Consider the following 20686-nt stretch of genomic DNA (forward strand, 5'->3'; position numbering starts at 1 on the left):
ATCACACATAGACAATCTAGTGAGTTTTCTTCTTCTTTAGTAAATATGTTGCAGGAGCAGTGGAACAACAAAGGAACGGAACAACAAGAGAATAAATACACCTAGAACATAAATAAACATGTAGTAGCGGGAAAAACTTAGCTACTTTCCTGGTCTTTCTTCGGAAAATTTTTGCAACAAAATTGTACCCTATTTTATGGCTAACAAAAGTTCCTTCACCTACTTTTTTTCTAAGGAATAGAAGCATAGTAACGGAGAAAATTTAGCTATTTTCCTCTTTTTCTCGAAAAATTTCTACAATAATCTCCTATTTGGTGGCTAACAACAGTTTTTTCAGGCTAACAACAGTTTTTCAAAAAAAAAAGAATAGAAGCATTGTTGAAGGATTTTCCAGTTTTCTCGCTTGAGATGTCAGTGCTACGTTTTAATATTCAAACTAGATTTTACTTAGATACGAAAACTAGATTCCGTGCAGCTAAAAAATCGGAAGCTTTTTTCCCAACAAATAACGTAGAATTTTTTTCATTTCTGTGGATTATCTTCCCGAAAGACAGACTAACATACGCAAACAGATAAAAATATTTAAATTTGAATTTTTATCTGTTTTTCTTTAATACTGCCTTAAAAATCTAACAAATAACATAGAACTTTTTTTTCATCTTAGTGGAGTAGATTTGTGACAAACAGACTAAGTCCGTTATTTTGTAGCATGATGTTTATTTTTTTACCTCTCGTTGTGATCCTTGAGATACGTTCATCCTTAGTGGTAATTCCTGTCATATAGAGAAAAATTCCACAAAGATGTCTTCACGTTTAGTAGTTCTTCCTTCGAATCCTTTTCTAGTTTGCTAAAAATCCATTAAAATAGGGTAATTTTTGTCTATGACAATTGAATTGTTCGGATGAACTCGCTTTTTTGCATATAACCGCACCTAAGCTCTCTTATTACCTTTTTCGTGAATTTTGCTATATTCCTGTAAACTGTTGACGATGGTGTAGTGGCAGTAAGTTAGCTTACTGTTAGCCACGCTGATGTCCAAGGTTCGGTTCCCGCCAATGAAACGCTTTTTTTCATCTTTATGGAATGATATCCTGACAGACAGACGAACACAGATACACACGCATACACACAGACTAAGCCCGTTGTTATATAGAAGAGTGGAGGAGGGAAGCAGTGCCGTTTACTGGCTGTGGAGACTCATCGAGGTAAAAAGTTATGGCTACAGCTGTGGCAGCCAGGCAGACGTACATAAATTTATGGAAAATGTTTAGCAGATATGCATAGGTTAGCTTTGTTGTTTCTTTAACTCTTCGTAATTTTTTTTTCGGTAGCGGTGAATCCTCATATTTTTGTTTACATTTCTGGTTTTTTGTTTATTTTTTAGCATTGAATCTTCATATTCTGCTTTGTTTTCTTCTTTCTGTTTTGCTTTGTCGTAATTTTCATGTTTGGTTGAACGGAAATTAGACATTTCCAGATCCTAGAAATTTCTTCCAGAAAAGGAAGAGTTCTAGATTTCAAGATCCTAGCTATAATAATTGAGTGAGCAAAAAAAAAACAAAACAAAAAAAGCGAGAAAGAAAAACTCCCTTTAATGATTGGAGAAGTATTCAGAATGAATAATTGCGATCGATAACAAATTACGAAAGAAACCAAATACAAAACATTTTGTTTATGTATAGAAATATGTTCCCGTTCATCTCATACATATTGATTACCTCTATCGACTCGTCCCATCGCATTTTAGATCACACCGAACAACTGTTGTGTTGTTCAAAGGTGTTTTTCTGCACGAGTTCCACTTACATCGTCGTTCATCCGTGACTGCTTTTCTTCTGCCTTCGCTTCCTTTCCTTATTTATTTCTTCCTGAAATCCCTTCTTTCACATATTTTCACACAACGATTTTCTGTTCTATAAATGAACTATTTTTAGAAAAAAATTACTACCATCAAAATAATGAATTATTATCATAATAATAATAATAATAATAATAATAATAATAATAATAATAATAATAATAATAATAATAATAATAATAATAATAATAATAATAATAATAATAATAATAATAATAATAATAACTGTTTCTTAATAGTGGACACAATTCGTGTTTTATTTCAATGAAAGAAATAATAATAATATAGAAGAATAATAATAATATAGAAAGAAATTTCAATGAAATGGTCCAGTATTGCTGTGCTTGTGTTAATATTGGATACCTTTACAGCCAATGAAAAGAACTAATCAATCCTAGGACCGTCAATCTAGTACCTGGTAGATCAAAACCTCCTGCACAGATCTTTATATTGGGCTGTTTCGTGTCCGTTTTATTCTCTCGACTCGACTTTTTTTCTCGAATTTTTCACGCTCCTCAACATTTTTTGCTCGCATCATAAACATTCTCTTTTCTCAAAAGAAAAAAGAGTTTATTTTCAATAAATCCATTGTTTTTTTTTCAAAAAAGTACCTGGATACCTTTACAGCCAGGGGAAAGAACTAATCAATAGGCTGTTCAGTGACGATTTCCCCAATCGTCAGTGAGCTACATATTTTTCCAGACACGGGCAGAAAGAGAGAGTGAGGTGATTCGTACCTCCTTCAAATAATATTTTACATGGTTTAACTTTTAAATACCAATACATTTACACTTCACATGCTTTACATTACATTACATTACTTTAAACATTACTTTATACTTTACAATATTTTTATATCCTGTTGGCTGTGGTTTGGTTGCCGAAAGAAAATATGAACTGAAATTTTTTTTTTCAAAAACAGCTATACAAGGATTAAAAAAACTATCGAATTGTGGAAATTTGTTTACTTTTACACAATTTATTGCTAATGAATTCGATTTTTTTTCCTGAAACGACATAAAAACTCTACGATACGATTATTTGAAAGGATTTGTGAAAAACTATCGTATCGTGGGACATTCCCCATACAACTTCCAGAAATAAGAGCCAGGTTAAGGGGCTCCTCAACTATATACATTTTCCCCAACTATTGTAACTAGAAATAATTCCGGAATCTCGGAATCCCGGAATCATAAGAAGCACTTTACAGTTCTTCCACATTTCTTCCTCGTCGACATTCATATAAAAGGAACGTAGCAACACATTTTCCATCCCACTTCAGAAAAAAAAATTCGAAAAAAAACTCCATCGAACTTGATCAGGTGTCGGAACACTTGCTTGAAATTTCTTCCGTGAAATTTAATTAATTGATTTTTTCTAAATATCTGGATACCTTCACAGCCAGACGAGGGACTGACCACTGCTATATTCATTTAGGATTTCTCTCATAAAATTGATCCATTGTTTTTTCGTATTTCCTGGATACCTTCGCAGCCGGAGGAAGGAACTAATCAATCGATTATCTTTCTTTCTCTGTCTTCTTTCTAACCCGATATGGTGCGAGTGTGTGTGTGTGTGTTGGTGGACACTGCTGCTTGTTTGTTCTTTCGGTCGAAATGTTCACCATCGGCTGTTGAATCGATATTTCCCCAATCGTCACTCAGCTATTGTTCCAGACACATAGGCAGAAAGAGAGAGTGAGTGAGAGGTGATTCGTAACTCCTCCAGATTATTCCTTTTGTACAATTCCCGCCGTACAATTCATCGATTCCACCGTACTGTCACGATTCATTCGTTGACTGTAGAGAACTGTCATTCAACTGTTTGCCGCATTGTTGTACTCAAAACTCATAGCGGGCGGTACTCATTTGGAACACGGGGGGTCAAGCGGGAGGGAGGAAGGGAGTGAGTTACGTGCCAGTTCGACCGACTGCAACCACCTTTGCTAGTTGTTACGTACATTTACGTATTTTCTCTTTCTCTTTTATTACTATTTTTTATTTTCTTTTTTTTTCTGCTAGGGTCTATTCAGACCCAATCCGAGAGTCAACTTCATGCCGTATCAATTTCTTCTTCTGGAATTTCTGGAAGATCTCTTTTTCTCCTCGCCATTGAATCCGCTCCGTTCCACTCTTTCCCATTCCATGATTCCACCCACACGATAGGATTATGCATAGTGGAGAATGCCAGCAATCCTTCGAACTGTGCACCTGTCTATTGTATTCGATCGTGTTCACTTCATTCTGATTGATCCAATTCATCAAATCGATCGTATTGATTTTCGAGAAGCTGTACACGAGGATTATTAAAGAAAATAATCAAATCCAACCAATTTCGTTCACATTCAAGTCGTTCTCGTGATCACTTCAATTTCCAATTGATCGATTTGATCAAATCAATTGATTTTCGTTCGATTCCATGTCGTTCTCGTGTTTTCCACATAATCTTACATCAAGGAGACCGTCCACAATCATTGAGCGTGTGCCAAAAATATATAAATACAATACAATATATATAATAAAATATATGAATATAAAAAAAATATTTTCCGGAAATTTCCTCGACGCTTTTTTATTACTTGTTGCTTTTTATTGATTTCTTTGAAATGTAGCTAAGATTGATCTTCATGAACAGCTAGACATTTCGACGTTACGTCACCTTTGTGAAAGCCTGGAAAAATCCAAGCCATCAGTGATTGATCCACCCATCGCGCCTCATCCACCCACAGAAAGCATTCATTCGAACGTTAGGCTTCGAACTCAGCGGACAACACCGATCGGCCGGTGTTTACCTCATTTCTTGAAAGATCACTTCAGTTCAGATCAAAGATCTAGCGGAGCAGATCACCACGTAGCACACCTATGAGTGGCAAAGATTTTTTTTATAAGAACCTGACGGCCTGAAACCGAGATCAAAACCTGCACAAATCTTTAAATGGGACTATTTTGTTTTTTTTGTTCTCTCGATGATTTTTTTTTTGAATTTTCAACGCTCCTCAACATTTTTATCGCGTCAAGGACATTTTTTTCTCAAAAGTGATCGTTTCCACAAATAGAGTCATGCGTCTAGGCATGGTCATGTGAGTGCAATACCTCGTCAACCTCAACGTACCTATCGTGGAATTATTTATTTTATATTTGTATTTATATATTTGTGTATATTTTTATTTTATCGAGTAATTATTCCAACTAACCTAACTTATAGTATCATCGTGTATTATTTATAGTACATATTCTATATTTTTGATATTTCATGCTTTGCACCTATATTAAATCGATGAAATTTTTTCGTAGATCAATTTTATTGTTAAAAGATATTAAATATAGAATATGCGATCTATTTTTTTTAATGCAAAAAACGTCCGATTAGAATTGCACACCATTTAACGGACATTCCACTAGTTTTTATGAAAAAATGCCGTCATCTCGCATTTTGATGTTGAAATTCTATGTGATAGCGTTTTTTTCCACTCTATTGATTACGTCCATTCACTAACATACGTGGATGGCTTCCTTATTATCGCATTTCTCTGGAGTTTCTTTTTTTTCGCTTGCTAAACGCGTAAGACATTATTATTCTTTCATTTATTCATTTCATTATTGTTCTTAATCTTTCTTTTCATTATTCTGTTCAACAAATGGCTAAATTTATAGAAAAATTGGGAAAAATATGGACGAAAACAACATTATTTCGGCATTGTTTTTATTTTTATTCTTTCCGGAGCGTACGATAATTTATTGCCGTTGTACCAGTTCCTGGCACACGTCACTTTTTTCCTTCTTTTCCTTTTCTGTCGTTTTCAGTCATCATTGTTCTGGTCAGGAATCCATCACACAGTGAGATTCTTCGGAGTTATTCCTGGATACAATAGTTGGGGAAAATGTAGTTGAAGAGCTATTTAACCTGTCTCTTGTTTCTGGAAGCTCTATCTTCCTTTTTTCTCTTAGTGATTTTAGCTTCAATGTCGTAGATCCTCTAGGATTAATGCTTAGGTCTTAGGGACGATATTAGGGATTCAATTGTTTACTTCCAGAAATAAGTGCACAATCGAGTGCCCCTCCCCCAACTATAAAGAACTATCAAGTTAACTTCATAATTGGAAATTATTATTTTTTAACATTTACCTTTTCAATTCTTTTTTTTGAATAATTTAAATAGTTTTTTTTTGGGAAAATATGGTTGGGGGTGCCCTGTTTCTTGATATTCTATACTATTTTTTCCTCGTAGTGACTTTAGCTTACGTATCATAGATCCTCTAGGACTAATTCTCAGTTATTAGGGCCCTAATTGTGTATGTTAGTTGTTCATTTCCAGAAATAAATATGCCACTAAGTCTCCAATTACATTTTAGCCTGATTTTTTTTCGTATCAAAACACAGGAGAAGCGGATTTCAGAGGAACTGGCGTTAGTAATGGTTGACGATTGTTGAGAACTAAAAACATAAATATTTTCCGAATTACCCTAGAGGTGTAGAGTTCATTCCTTCTAGGAGAAACCTTAAATTAATCTTCTTTATGAGTTGAATGGCCCCCGAACTATTTTCTACATTTTCTACAAAGATTTCTTTTTCAACCGTCTCCAAGTGTTTTTCTACATTTTCTACATTTTCTACAAAACTTTCTTTTTCAACCGTTTTTACCTGTGATGTGATTTTGTGATTCTACTTGTTGTTGTTTTGATAAAAAAAAAAATATTTTACTGTGCACTTGCGAAAACAGCACATTTATCGATATAGATACGATGTCAACAGTATTCTGCATAGCGCTGTGTCCCCGTAGATTATTTGCGTTTTCTCCGTGTTCGCCCTCCGCATGGCATCGCATCCACGTTCTTGTAGGAACAGCTGCGTTCTGTCGTACTGCTTACATATGTAGTGTTTTAGAAGGTAGCCTTCTGTCAGATTTCATTGTTGTTGTTTTTGTTTCATTGTTGTTGTTGTCGTTTGTATTGTTATTACTACTACGTATTATTACGTATTAAATATTAATTTATTTCATTATTTTTATTATTTCATTATTTTATTAACTTTATTAATTTATTTTATTTTATTGTCAGATTTCATTGTTGTTGTTGTTGTTGTTGTTGTTGTTGTTGTTGTTGTTGTTGTCGTTTCATTGTTGTTGTCGTTTATATTGTTATTACTACTACATATTATTACGTATTGAATATGAATTTATTTCATTATTTTTATTATTTTATTTTTTACTAACTTTATTAATTTATTTTATTTCATTTTAGGTTTCATTGCTGCTGCTGCTGCTGCTGCTGCTGCTGCTGCTGCTGCTGCTGCCGCTGCATTGCTGCTGCCGTTTATACTGCTACTACTACTACATATTATTACGTATTGAATATGAATTTATTTCATTATTTTTATTATTTTATTTTTTTACTAACTTTATTAATTTATTTTATTTCATTTTAGGTTTCATTGTTGTTGTCGTTTGTGCTGTTACTACTACTACTACTACATATTATTACGTATTAAATATTAATTTATTTCATTATTTTTATTGTTTCATTTTATTATTAAATTTATTAGTTAATTTTTTAAATATCATTATAGTAACGATCATTGCGTATTGTATTATTTTATTATTTCTTTATTTCATCGCTATGTTTACGTCACAATTGCCAGAATTCTTATTATTATTATCAAAATTATTGTAAATTAATTATTATATGGTATTATTCTATTATTATAATTATATTATTATTATCAAATTATTGTGATTATTGTCATTTTAGTGCGACATTTTTGCTAAAAATACCCAATTGATACAAAAATTAACTATCTTAATATTTGTGGTTACTAATTAATTGTTTTTTAATTTATTATTTTGTAATTACCTATTTACAACCTCTTGTCTGGCTTAGTCAACCGAACAAACCAATTATTTTATAAAAATTGATTTTGATTAATTAATATAATACCCAATACCGAACAATTAACTTCAGTCCCATTTTTTGTGTGAAATTGGGCATGCTTATCATTTTTCGTAGTAGTAATAATACAACTAGTAGTGAAGTAATAATAGCTGTAATAGTAAATAACAATAATACATGTTTTTGATTGAGGTAATAATTTAATTAAATTTTAAAACGTTCAGCCATAAGAAAAGAAAAAAAACAAAAAAAAGAACGAGAACCTAAGTAAGGAACAATTAAGTCTTCTTTACAGCAGCATACATTGTATACATATACATATACATATACATATACATATACAAACACATATGCATATACATGTTTTAGTCCTATTTCCTGAATTGTCACAGTCCCCAAAAAAGCAACGACCTGTACCGTAACTATGTAAGTGTTTACCTTTTTGGATGATGGAATTTCTGTGAAAATATTGTCGTGTTTTTTTTTTCCTATTTCTATCACATCCTGGATGCAATATTGATTCTCCATTTAAATTGCTATTTATATTATTTACATTTATATTTATATATTTTATATTCTTATTTTCATCCGAAGAGAAATCTGGATATTTTTTGTTCAATCAAGATGCAATAACGTTCTAATTCTTACAGTAGTGGAAATGTTTTTTTTCCCCTGTTTCTTGTTTTTCTGTTAATTCTTACGGTTTTTTAGTGTTATTACAGTATCTTTTTTATAATTATTTCTGCTAATTTTTGAATTAGTTATTAGTTTTTCTGACGTTAAATACGAAATCTCATTATTCTATTGCTTACTTATTCATTACTTCATTATCATTATTTGGCTAAATGATCAACAGTAAATGACTGAACTTACAAGACATTTTTTTTTCTTGATTAATAGAAATAATTTCTAATTTTTCGTTATACCCATAGAACAAAGAAATGGAAAGAAAAGAAAAGGAATTCCCGCAAAATGAAAGCTGTGCGGTCGCATAGGTGCACTTTTCGTGAAGGAAAAATACATGGCCGTTCTTTGTTTTCTATGAGTGTGCGTTGGCGAAAGGCGAAAATGCCGAAACGTCACGCTTATGAAGGTCCCATCTAAAAACTTCACACGCACACTCATAGAAAACATAAGCAGAAATATGACGGGGTTTCAAGAAGTTCTGAGAACGTTTAAACTACGTTACTGTTCCTCATCCTCTCTTTTACTTCCCACCTCCACCTACCTTCTCCACCTTTTGCAAATGAGGTTAAAAAGCTGTTCTTATGAAGATTAGCGCGTTTTTTCTGTGATATCCATAAGTCCATTAGCAAGCACTGCTGTATTCAGGATTTAATTGATGAAAAAATTTAATTCCACTAATTTTGCTGTAGCACCTTTCAATATTTGCACTCGAATATTGTACTCCAATATTTGTGCTCCAGGAAATACACGTCATATTATGACTTCGACATTTCATTGTATCCTTATCGGCACGAGTGCCATCTGCTTACATAAATGCTTAAGTCGCAGTGATTTACTTTTTACTTGACTATTTTAAATTTTAAGCCTCTTTTTCTACTCAATCAATGTAATTTATACTCAATTACTGTAACTTGACACCTATTTGGTTAAGGAATAAATCGTGAGCGTCATTTTCTAAGGTGAAAATTCACGTAAAAATAGAAAGTATTCCCAAAATGTTCCATATCGTGCGATTGAGAATTTTTCACTCTACAAGAAATTCTTTGAAGTTCTCTAAATTTTATTTATAGTCAATTTTTTCAATCATTTACTTTTAATGGAGTGCCAAGTTGACAAAAATTGATCATTTTCGATTCATTCAGTCCTCAGCAATTAATCGATGTGATAGAGATGGTGAAATCGTTCGTGAGATTTGTGCTGTACGCTGGGACATCGATTGAAACATGGAGAATTTAAAAAAAGGAAAAAAGACTTGAAAAGTTTACGAAAAAAGTTCTCCCAGAATAAAATCTATTGAGTTTGAGGAATACAACAGGAAAAATCTGCTGTTTTGATTAGCTTTTCTTGGACTTATTGTAGAATGTGTCTAGAAGTAAATAAAATCTGTGCAAATCAGTGTGAACCTCTCCGGAAGGGAGATCATACATTAATCTTTTGTGATTTTCTCATATTTAACTGGAAGAAACTTCCTTCTACCGGTTCAGGAGTAATATGTGTAAGTTTCGAGTTCTAATTTAGAGAAGCTCACTTAGATTCGCAAAATTGAAGAGGTTTAAATACTTATACAGTAACTCGTGCCTAATTGCTGTGCATTCCCTAATCAAAATTTTAATCAACTACATGGTCCTGAAAAATCGAAGAAATCGAAGGATTAAAAACTAACCTATGTAGGCACATTAAAGCGATTTTATTTTGAGTCACAAACAGGTTTTAAATGAGTTTCACTTCTCTCCATTCTATAGTTGGACTATTCTAAGCGATCCAAACCTCGACGTAGCGTACAGCTCTTTTTCGTCGCTTCTTTAGTCCTTTTTTCTAACTACTAAATGAATAGATATGTTTTTTGTGTAAATTTTTAATCACAAATACTCCAAATGTTTTAAAGATCCGCTTATTAGAATTAGCTGTCATGATTTAGCGTCTGGATATTCTTTCTGATTTTTCGTAAAATCTCTCAGTTTCTTTTCTATAGTCCCACAGACTACAGTACGGTACAGTACAGTACAGCAGTGAAAAATTCGTTATTCTCTTTTATTTATTATTTATATTTTATTTTCCAACTTCTGTTTCTCAGTTTAGTCTCTCAAAGCAATGTTTTTTTTATTACTTTTTCCTTTTTCTTTCCACTTTTCTTTTTGAATTTTTCTTACGCTTGGAATGTTTCGCCGTGGTTCCCAGCAGGATTCCGTTCCTACTTTTTTTTTATTCTTTCAATCTGCGCAGAGTTACCGTACACCGTGATATGCGCGACTATTCGTTACCAAAAAAAAAAAATACAAAAACCAAACTAATTTTGATATTCTCTTCGCTATTTATTTGCATATTTATATTTATTTATTCCCTTTACTCCAGGCAAAGTCGTACATTCGTTGGTCGCTTACATCTTTTGCTTCACTTCAGGATCGGGCAGGCATTTTCGCGTTCACTTTTAATGCATTGTAATTGATTTTTTTTTTGCGACGTTTTTCTTATCTTTTCCTTGATTCTCACATTGACTACATTTTCGTCCTATTTGCATTGATAATGCGCCGTTTTTTTCTCTTCTCGTCTTTTTTTTTTTCGTCGTGAATACAAAACTTAAATCTTTTCATTTTATATTCTTCTCGTTGTTGCAGCTCATACAAGATGCCCACGTTGAATCTTTCTATATTCAAATATCCACTCGGGATTATACGTGTTGTTGAATTTGTGAGTTTTTTTTCCCTCGTTTTCTGAAAAATTTTCCCGGCACTCCTCGCTGTGCTTCATCTTTTCATAGCAGCCTGAAGGTTTAATGGACAGCCACGACAGCCGTCAAACTTCTTGTGATGATCACTTTGTCAAAGAACGTCTGTAAAGTTTAAAGGCATCACTTCACGAATCTGAGGTGGAAAGGATTTCAGGTGGAGTATTCGTATAGGGGATGGGAAACTATCGAGAGGGGGGTGATTCCGTCCATTTCTTCCTAATTGCCGTAAAAAAAAAACGGCCCGGAAAATACGGCTTCAGGCGTTCTGGCGCATTTTTTCCTACAGGGAGTTCGACTGGAGCGCGCCAGCCTTGTGCGGCGCCGCATATTCCGGGCCGTTTTTTACGGCAATAAGAAAGAAATGGACGGAATCACCTCCCTCTCCATAGCCTCCGATCCCGTACACGAATACTCCACCTGAAATCTGCACCACCTCAGATTCGTGGGGTGATGCCTTTAAAGACGCTGAGATGGAGCCTTCGTTAGATCAAGATTCACGCGAAACTCAAGAAAAGCTTGCTGAAACCTTGGGAGTGACTCAATTAGCGATTTTAAGAAATTAACCTGAACTCAAGCTAAGAAACATCGAGCGCCGTTTTTTTTACGTGCGACGAACTGCTCGGAAGCAAAATCGGAAGAGTTTTCTGCATCGAATCATGACGAGGAAGCAAAAATGGATCCGCACCGACAACCGAAAGCGCAGAACAAAGCGAAGTCAGCCCGGCCGTGCATCAACCTCAACGGTCAAAGCGAATATTCATGACAAGAAGCTAATGCTGTGAATCTGGTGGGACCCACTAGTTGCGTGAGTGCACCACAGCCTCACTCTGTTAGACCCATGTTATTCTGGCGTCGGTGAAACAATCTATTGGGTCCCACCAGATTCACAGCATTAGATGATATCTGACTCGCCGGTCCCAATCTTTGCGCTTAATTCTAGATCCTTCTTTGTATCAAATATTCACCATAAAACTCTCACAGAGAAGCTTCTGATCCATAACCGTAGAGGAATGAGACCATAATCAAAAGATATGGTCACGGTTTTATCATAAGAGACCTTATGAACTGCAATTTTTAAATTAATTATGTTCCAGCAGATTACATACTCACATAGCTAACGTCAACCTTGTTTTTTTTTAGGAAGCAAAAATATCATTTAAAAAATTTTCGAGGTATTGTTTGCAATTCCTTGCTTCTGCCAACAGCTAATTTTTTTTTTAGGTTTTCATCGTCATAGCTATAGCAGCTGTGAACAGTTGGGATATAACGCTCAACTATAATTGCCCAAATAACAGTACACATAAAGCTGAGGTGTCTACATTTAGGTAATTTCCATGCTCCATTCAATCCTGATATTTTATTTGTTTTTTTTTTTGAAACGAAATTATAGTAACACTTCAGCTTAGCTGGAGCTTCTATAGAAGATTGTATGAATTCGACTTCAAAACTATGGACATCTGACGATGGTGCTGGAGGGTAAGCAATTCATTTTACATGCACTGAAAAAAATACAACAAATAAAAAGTTATTTGGTTTTGTATTAATATGGTGGTTATGCAGTTCTTTTGATGCCAAGCGGGTCTTCTTGAACGGATCGATACACCATCGATCGACCACTGCGATCTCAAACTTGGATAATTAAACTTTATAAATGTATTTACATCACAACGAATGATGGAAAACATCAGAAGACTGTAATTGAGAGGAGTAACATCAAAGGAATAAAAGAATATCCTGCGAGTCATTGTGTAGGCCAGTTACGCGTTCGTGAACCCTTTAACTATTCTGAATTGAAGTGAACGTCTTGGCGCATCCCATGCGGATCGATTAACGTCACACACGCACACCGTATCCTTTATCCTTTCGAGCATTACTCTTAATGAAGTTTCATGATTAACGCAACAATTTCTGACAGATTACGGTAGCTGATCTTCCTATATTCGCTGTTACATCGTTCCATTTCAGGAGTGCAGGATTTTTCTACTTCGTTAATGTTGCCGCCCTGGTTTACGTGCTCATCATTGCCTTCGCCTATGTGGTATTTTGGCCTCTTTATCAAGGGGAAAAGAGATTGGCCCTTGGAGTGAGTTTGATTCCAATAATTTGAGGAACTAAATGTCCACTGTACAGTGGGTTGTCCCAATAAGGTTCTTTCCATGGTCATCAATTCATTGATTCGTAGTCGCTTGATTTCTAACCTGAAGGAACCAACAATTTATTCGATCAATAATCGAAGATCATTACAATTTTGGGTATTAAACTTTTGACAGAGATACTTTTGTTGATGAATAGAAATAGAAATGTAAGAAAAAGAAAGTGGGAAGAAACTCATAGGAGAATGTAATAGGATATTGTGAAACGTTCAATATGGCTGGTGTATTTAATTACTAATGATTTTTGAGGTAATTTTTTTTTGAATTCTCCAAATAATATCGAATCTAGTTGTCCATTTTCTCATATGAATGACACAGATCAATATGTCAATCAAAAACTCAATAGAACCACAGTTTCTCCGTTGAAACTCTACGTTTCGACAAAAGAAAGAGAGCTACGGTTGAAAAATTTGACCTTTATTGATCCTTAAAAGCAGCGCATCACGAAACTGACATAGTGTGAAAGTCTGAAGGAAAATATAGAGATTGGGATGTAGATTACAAATATTTATTTATTGAAAACACCTACAGGTGTGACATAAAACAAAAACAAGATGGAGCAGAGATCACTAAAATTTTGCCTCAATTTTACACAACAAATATAAGTGCGGTCCCGGTCAATTTTACATAATCGTCCTAACAACGGCGTGAGAATCGCTTAATTTCCTCCGAGGTACGTGAAAACGCTTCGCTTCCTTGCGCACGCGCCGCGTCAACGAGCGAGCGTTGCAGGTTATACACGACTAAGGTTATGTACAGAGGAAATATTTACATTTATTTTACATACATATTTTTCATTTATATTTATTTACATTTTTATTTATCCACAGCTTTTTCGTCCTTTTTTTTTAATAACTGGCCTCAGTTTGATCTCCACCACAGTTTCTGAAAATTATCACTGAATTTGCAGACAAAAGATATATCGACTCAGTTCAACTACAACTCGCAAAACCTACAGCTGGAACTTTTTTTAAGGAAACATATACTGTACAAATATATTAGAGGAGCTGAGTCCCATCTGAAGTTGCCCTAGGGATATATTGACCTTGATGCGGATCGATCTTTGGAAGAGTAAAATGATAGTGTTAGTATCTATTGGTAGTGTTAAAATGATAGTAAAATGATACGCCGATTGCGTGAGCGAGCGGTCAATTATCAATTAAGTTTCTTTTCCTTTTCTAGGAAAACCAATGTATAAGCTGCTGGATAAAGAGAGGCGTGTGGAAAGGTCGCGTTCTGACGTGCCTCGTAGGAAAAACATGACCAATGGGGCCATTTCCCACGCTGTTTTTTTTTAGAAAAATTACGGGGGATTGAGCGTTATCGCGCTCATTCTCGTATACTCCGATCCCTATATCTCTTCAAATGGACATCTAGGAAAGGATAAGGTGTATTTTGGTGACTGCCTTCAAATTGTTGACGATGCTGCACTTCGCAGCCCAATCCAGTATAGAAAATTTGAATTTAAGGCCAGTACAGTAGTGCTTCCTTCCTAATCTTTTTTTTTTTCAATTTCAGGATCTTGCTTTGACCGCTCTTTTCTTCATTCTCTTTTTCTTCTGCTCAGCAACATGGTGGGCTGGATCAAATACTCTAGGTTATTCTACAGGGTGAGTAAATTTTTATTCTATGTACGTTTAAGAAATCTTATCGAGCTCAACCCTCTGATTCAGTGAGGAGCGTATCATGGAACTAATGAAAGGGAATAGTCGTTTTTGGAAAGACGCTCCCGATTCAACCTTGGAATTGTCAAGAAATGTGAACAACGGAAAACTGGTGATATCAGTTGTAAGTCAATAAGTGATCATTCTGAAATTTTCTCCAAATTTTTACGGAATTAATATATCTATAATTTGTTGCAGCTCTGCGATTGGGTTTGCGTTCTTACTTTTGCCATGAATTGTTGGTTCGTTTGGAAAGAGGTAGTTCCAAGACAATCAGATAATCCTTCACAAATTGCGTAATTGAACTGTAATTGAGTATTATTGTATTTTTTTTCTAATCGTTGTTTGCTACTGTTGTGCCTATGTGTTGCTTGTGATTCTTTAACAGTTCTACACAACTGATTGCTGGTTAAATGAAGAATAATATGTGGAAAATATGACGAGCATGTGTGTTTTTTTTTCTAAATAGAAATAATTGTTCAGTTCTACGATAATATAAAATCTCTATATGGGGCCTATTCAGTCGAAGAAAAAAAAAACGCTGTAGAAGATTGTCTTACTTTCTGGGTTTCAGTGATTTTGCATATCAAAATAATTCGATCTATTGCTGCGAAAAAAAAACTTCACCTTAAAGGCATAACCCCACGAATCTGAGGTGGAGTATCCGTATACAGGATAGGAGACTACGGAGAGGGGGTGGATTCCGTCCATTTGTTCCTAATTGCCGTAAAAAACGGCCCGGAAGATACGACTTCATTCGTTTTGGCGCACCATTTTGTACAAGAGGTTCGATTAGAGCGCGCCAGCTCTGTGCGGCGCCGCATCTTCCGGGCCGTTTTTTTACGGGAATTAGGAAGAAATGGACGGAATCACCTCCCTCTCCGTAGTCTCCCATCCCGTATACGAATACTCCACCTGAAATCTGTACCACCTCAGATTCGTGGGGTGATGCCTTTAAATTAGCATAAGGTACTTGGTCCCCATTTGTTTTCGGTTCTGTTTACACAACTTGTGGTGCATAGGCAAGAGTTCATTTGAAAATTCTGGATTTCATGCAGAAGGTGTAGGGAGATTGTCACGAGAGATTAATGGAAAGTAGAAGAAGCTTGAAAAATTAAATTTTTCCCTATTGTTCTTATCGCACAAGAAAAAGAGTAGAGTAAAAAAAAAAACACAAACCCATGTCGCTTCTCAAGACAGTTTTACAAATCTTCATAATTATATAAAAATTGTAATATCAAAATCAGTTGATGTAGATCTCGTCTTTCCCATCGTTCTATTTCTATCTTCGTCGGGAACTCGGAAACTAAAATTTATACGAAAAAAATACAGGGGAAATCTTCCCTTCAGATCTATACGGAAAACCTAAGCAAATAAAAGAGGAAAATCTCCCATTTAGATCTATCCGGATCCACATCTTTTGCTTTCCTCGAACAAAAAGTGATTATGTCTTTATCTTTATTGCAGTAGATGCTATTTTACTTTCCAGCCAGTACGGATATAACCTTTTTATTATAGGCAGGTAGGTTTCATTTCATCAACGTTCCTTTTCGGATCTGCCGGCGAAATGTTGATTATCCTTCTGAAGCTGGTTATGTCGATATTTGTATGCACAATTATGGCAGGTGAATCTCAAATTCAAATCTAATTTATGCAGACAAGAATAATTCACTCTAAATGTGAAGAAACTATTTATGGCAATGACAGATTAAACACATAATTTTACGATAAACCGTTATTTTACCGTACAACATTGAACAATATGAGAAAATGAATGTTGAAGGAAAACGAGGCGGCGGAAGGCCACGCCCTAGACCTCCAAGACGGAGAACTGGAACAAAGCCGGTTTGTCATTTTTCTTACGGTACTTGCGCTAAACAACTGTAAATCAGGTTGAATGTTTTCAAAGATAGCAGTTAGTTGAAAATTTCGAAGTTTGAAGAGCTCAGATACTTCGACCAAGGAATAAATCTCTCTATATAGTTTCCAGACAACTTCCAATGTGTTCCATTTTTTTAAATCTTTCTTTTCTGGTGCACCATTGGTGTATGTGATTAAATAAATAAATAAACTTCCCAGGTATCACGAGATAGTATCACTGGGAACTATTACGGACGAGTCAGTGGTTTGACCATGGGGTAAAGCTAGTCCCCAAACCAGCAGATAGGTCAAGTACAAAATGCGACCTATCCTTGGACAAAAATTTTTCTTCTACTGCTGTTAAATTGATGACTATTGCATTGTATGTCCATTCAAAACGATATGGACACTTGTTTGTGTGCCCCTAAACCAGTAGTACATTTATATAAGATTAGCGAAACTAAAAGAAATTTCCTTCCTTTCTTAACGTCGAAATGCACTGGTTCATTCGTAGATGGAAGAAACGATGGTTACAAAACTTTCTCTTGGAAAACCAAGAGATCTGTCATTGGAAACATTTTTTCGGATGACCGTAAGAGTGACATCTGATGTCCAGGGCCGGATCAATGCGGTTAACCTACCGGAACTTCTAACGATTACATTGATAATGTATCGGGAGGGCCAAGTCTTACTGGGAAAGGAAAATATTCCACGGCAGCTAACTAATACTCCACGGCAGCTAACTCGAAAAAGATCAATTCTTGCTTACCTCTTGAAACCGACGACTAGAGTTGAACGACAAGGGTTAGTCCGGTAAGGTGCGGTCTCGAGGACCGAATGAGAGTTATGGAAGTGTCTCCCACAAATCTCAGAAAGCAGTGAATTCGAAATAGAATGTACAGTCGCTTCCGTCTTACTCAAGACTGTTTAATATATTTATTTGTCAAGGAAGGCGACTCCATGGTCTACGGTGTAGTCTATTTAGTTTCGTGCAAAACATTTGGGAAAACACATAGATGAAACAGGGCGACTACTTTGTTTTCATATGAAAAAACATCCGAATGGGATGAAACATTTGAATACAGCGACCGCTCTTCGATATTCTTGCAGACAATGTCATAAAAATACGGTTTTTATGGTTCCCAAACTTCTTTTATCTTCATTTCGATGCCAATGTTCTCCAACTCCTTCAACCTGCATTTCGATGCCGATTTTTCAGAGGTCTCGCAAGAGACCAAAACAAAAGAAACCTTCAAGATCAAAAAATAAGAAAAAGAAGACAGGCCATAAAACAAAAGGGAGCAAAAAAGGAAAGAAGAAAGCTGTAGAAAAAAAGAAAAAATCGAAAAAACGTCCGAAAGGTAAGACCGAATATATGAATGCTTTAGTTTCATGACAATGAAATAGGATTTGTACAGGAAAATACACCGTAAATCTTCTTGTTCTATAGGTCAAAACGATATGAATCACGAGCGCAGTTGCGGTGCGTTTGCGTTCGCGCTCGAAGCGGCGCGGTGGAGGCAGCAGTTGGAACCGAGGTGGGACCGTCGCAAACTGCAGCGATGGGTAGTTCCAGTAAGGAGTTCACCACGGTCCTAGCCGCTACGCTCCACCGAAGCGCCTCGAGAGAACCCTCGTACGCAATTACGTACGTGCTTTATGTCGTTTTGGCGCTACTATAACTTGTCAGGTTTCTCGGCAAATGTCCAAGAAATTGTGGATTTTTTTTTCTTTCGCATCGAGTATGTACATACATGTATATATGTAGATCTCCTACCTAGATATACAATGACATCTTATCAATGAAGAAATTTGTAGTTGGGTTAAAACAACACGAACCACGGTGCGGCTGCTCTCAAAGCGGCGCGGTGGGGCGTAACGGTTAGGACCGCGGTTGAAGCTTTGCTGGCACCATCGCTGCATTTCGCGAGGGTCTCATCACGATTCCAACCGCTGCCGCGCCGCCTACGAAACTGCGCCATCTTTCATTTTGACCTTACTATATTTGTGCAATACATTCTCTTCCAGGACTTCCAGAAACTGGTGGTTCCGATTTTACACGTAGCAACAGACAGGAAGCGGAACCGAAGGATGAGGCATCTGAAGCGGATGCTGAACGTGTCGACGATGAACAAAGTCCAGATGGTACAGTTGAATACAAAACAAAAATTCCAGATTTCAACGAAACGTTCCTTTATTTGCTTCGCTTCCTTCATGATTCCATGAAACAACGAGAGCACCATTTATTTCAAGCATCATTGGCACGAAAAAATCCGGAATTTCCATAGAAATTAGAACATGCTTGGGTAGGATGTAACAATGTGAAGAGGAGCTACAAGAAAATCTTCCGTACGAGAAAATCCTATAGCGAAATAGAATATAAGTTTGCAATGTGTATTTTTACCGTTCCCAAAATTCACGAGAGCATGCGTGTGCGAAAACAACAGGTGTCGAACTAAAGTATAGTCGGGCCTGAACGAAATGAATCATGGTGCAGTTGCGTGAGCAGCCGCGCTCGAAGCGGCGCGGTGTAGCGTAGCGGTTTGGGTCGAGGTGGAACGTCTGCTGGCACCATTGCTGCAAATTGCAGCTTGCCATGGTCCCATATCGATCCGAACCGTCACATCTTCACAGTGCCGCTTCGAGCGCAGCCGCTTACGCAACTGCGCCGAGCTTCATGTCATTTTGACCGGACTATATACTATACTAAGCTTGAATTGTCAAAAAAAACATATAGATTCCCCTCAACATCCAAGATGTTAACAGGGTAAACTATGTTTGAGGAGATTTTTGAAAGAGTTCGTTAGTCCGCCTTTCATTTACAGTAAAATACAATTAAACCATGTGACATCACCTCATGGCTTCTTTCTTCCTAATCGCCGTGAAAAAACGGCCCGGAAGATGCGAATTCGAGCGTTTCGTGGGGCTATTTTCCACGAGAGTTCGATTGGAGCGCATCAGCCTTGTGCACGCGCCGCATCTTCCGGGCCATTTTTTACGTCAATTAAGAAGAAATGGATCGAATCACCCTCTTCCCCACCAGCTACGACCCCGCATAGACATAACCCATCTGAAATCCGTACCACCCCAGATTCGTGGGGTGATGCATTTATGCAATAATTCGTCAATGCTATTTAAGTCATAGCGAAAAGCCACTCGGTTTACGTATCAATAGTACCCATACGATGAAAAATGAAGGAAAGGAGGTACAAATTCGTCCTGAGCACTCAACTCAACATAATTTACTTGTAGTCGCAAATCCTTATATACTTTCCAGACTCATTCAATAGCTTTTCATAATTTTAAAGCTTCTGCAGGAGGTTCTTATAGTGCAGAAGTATTTGTCTCCGAACCTCCCCCCCCAAAAAAAAAATTCGAAAAAAATCTGTATACGCTGTTTTCAATCCTCTTGACAGAATCCTTGTGCTTAGATCTCTAAGACGCTGGATAGTGTCCGTGACTGAAATTACTTAGCAACTTCAAATGATTTAATTTAGAAGCAGATGGCGTGGTGGCAAACGAAATCAACGAAATGCGTGAGTACGGGAAACAAACTGGATTTCCCGCAGGTGAAATAAACAATAGAGTCACTGTCGATAAATTGAAGGTACACCGTAAGTGCTTCAGGAAATAACCCTCAAACACTCTCAAAATTAACATTTAGGACAAGAACGGACAACCATACTTCACCTCAGGACGTTTTGGAGCTACATTCCTCTTGCCTGGTTTGAATATGGAGACCTTAAAAGAGAATGAAGAGGCACCCAGCCAAAGTGGTTAAGGCGTGGGGCGGAAATCTACGGGAGCACCTATGAATAATGAAGAAAACATATTAATTACTAGAGACAGAC

General features: G+C 36.2%; 1 protein-coding gene across 3 annotated transcripts; it reads left to right on the forward strand.

The window, feature by feature from the left end:
- Window positions 1–6600: 6600 nt before the first annotated feature.
- RB195_000241 (uncharacterized protein) lies at window positions 6601–20616 on the forward strand (the record flags this gene model as incomplete). Of its 3 annotated transcripts, XM_064196478.1 has the most annotated exons (13): window positions 11056–11118; window positions 12380–12483; window positions 12560–12634; window positions 13124–13241; window positions 14830–14921; window positions 14985–15099; window positions 15174–15217; window positions 16494–16600; window positions 16759–16820; window positions 18055–18196; window positions 18864–18980; window positions 20333–20442; window positions 20500–20616. In XM_064196478.1, the coding sequence occupies 13 exons, from the start codon at window positions 11056–11058 to the stop codon at window positions 20614–20616; spliced, it is 1266 nt and encodes a 421-aa protein (XP_064052358.1). The 3 variants fall into 3 exon arrangements, with proteins under 3 accessions (XP_064052357.1, XP_064052358.1, XP_064052359.1); XM_064196476.1 differs by lacking the exons at window positions 16494–16600; window positions 16759–16820; window positions 18055–18196; ... (1 more) ...; window positions 20333–20442; window positions 20500–20616 and adding exons at window positions 6601–6745; window positions 7099–7201 and having other exon boundaries at window positions 11046–11118; window positions 15174–15275; XM_064196477.1 differs by lacking the exons at window positions 11056–11118; window positions 12380–12483; window positions 12560–12634; ... (2 more) ...; window positions 14985–15099; window positions 15174–15217 and having other exon boundaries at window positions 16543–16600.
- Window positions 20617–20686: the final 70 nt, after the last annotated feature.

The sequence above is a fragment of the Necator americanus genome, chromosome IV (assembly GCF_031761385.1).
Source record: "Necator americanus strain Aroian chromosome IV, whole genome shotgun sequence".
Classification (NCBI taxonomy): domain Eukaryota; kingdom Metazoa; phylum Nematoda; class Chromadorea; order Rhabditida; family Ancylostomatidae; genus Necator; species Necator americanus.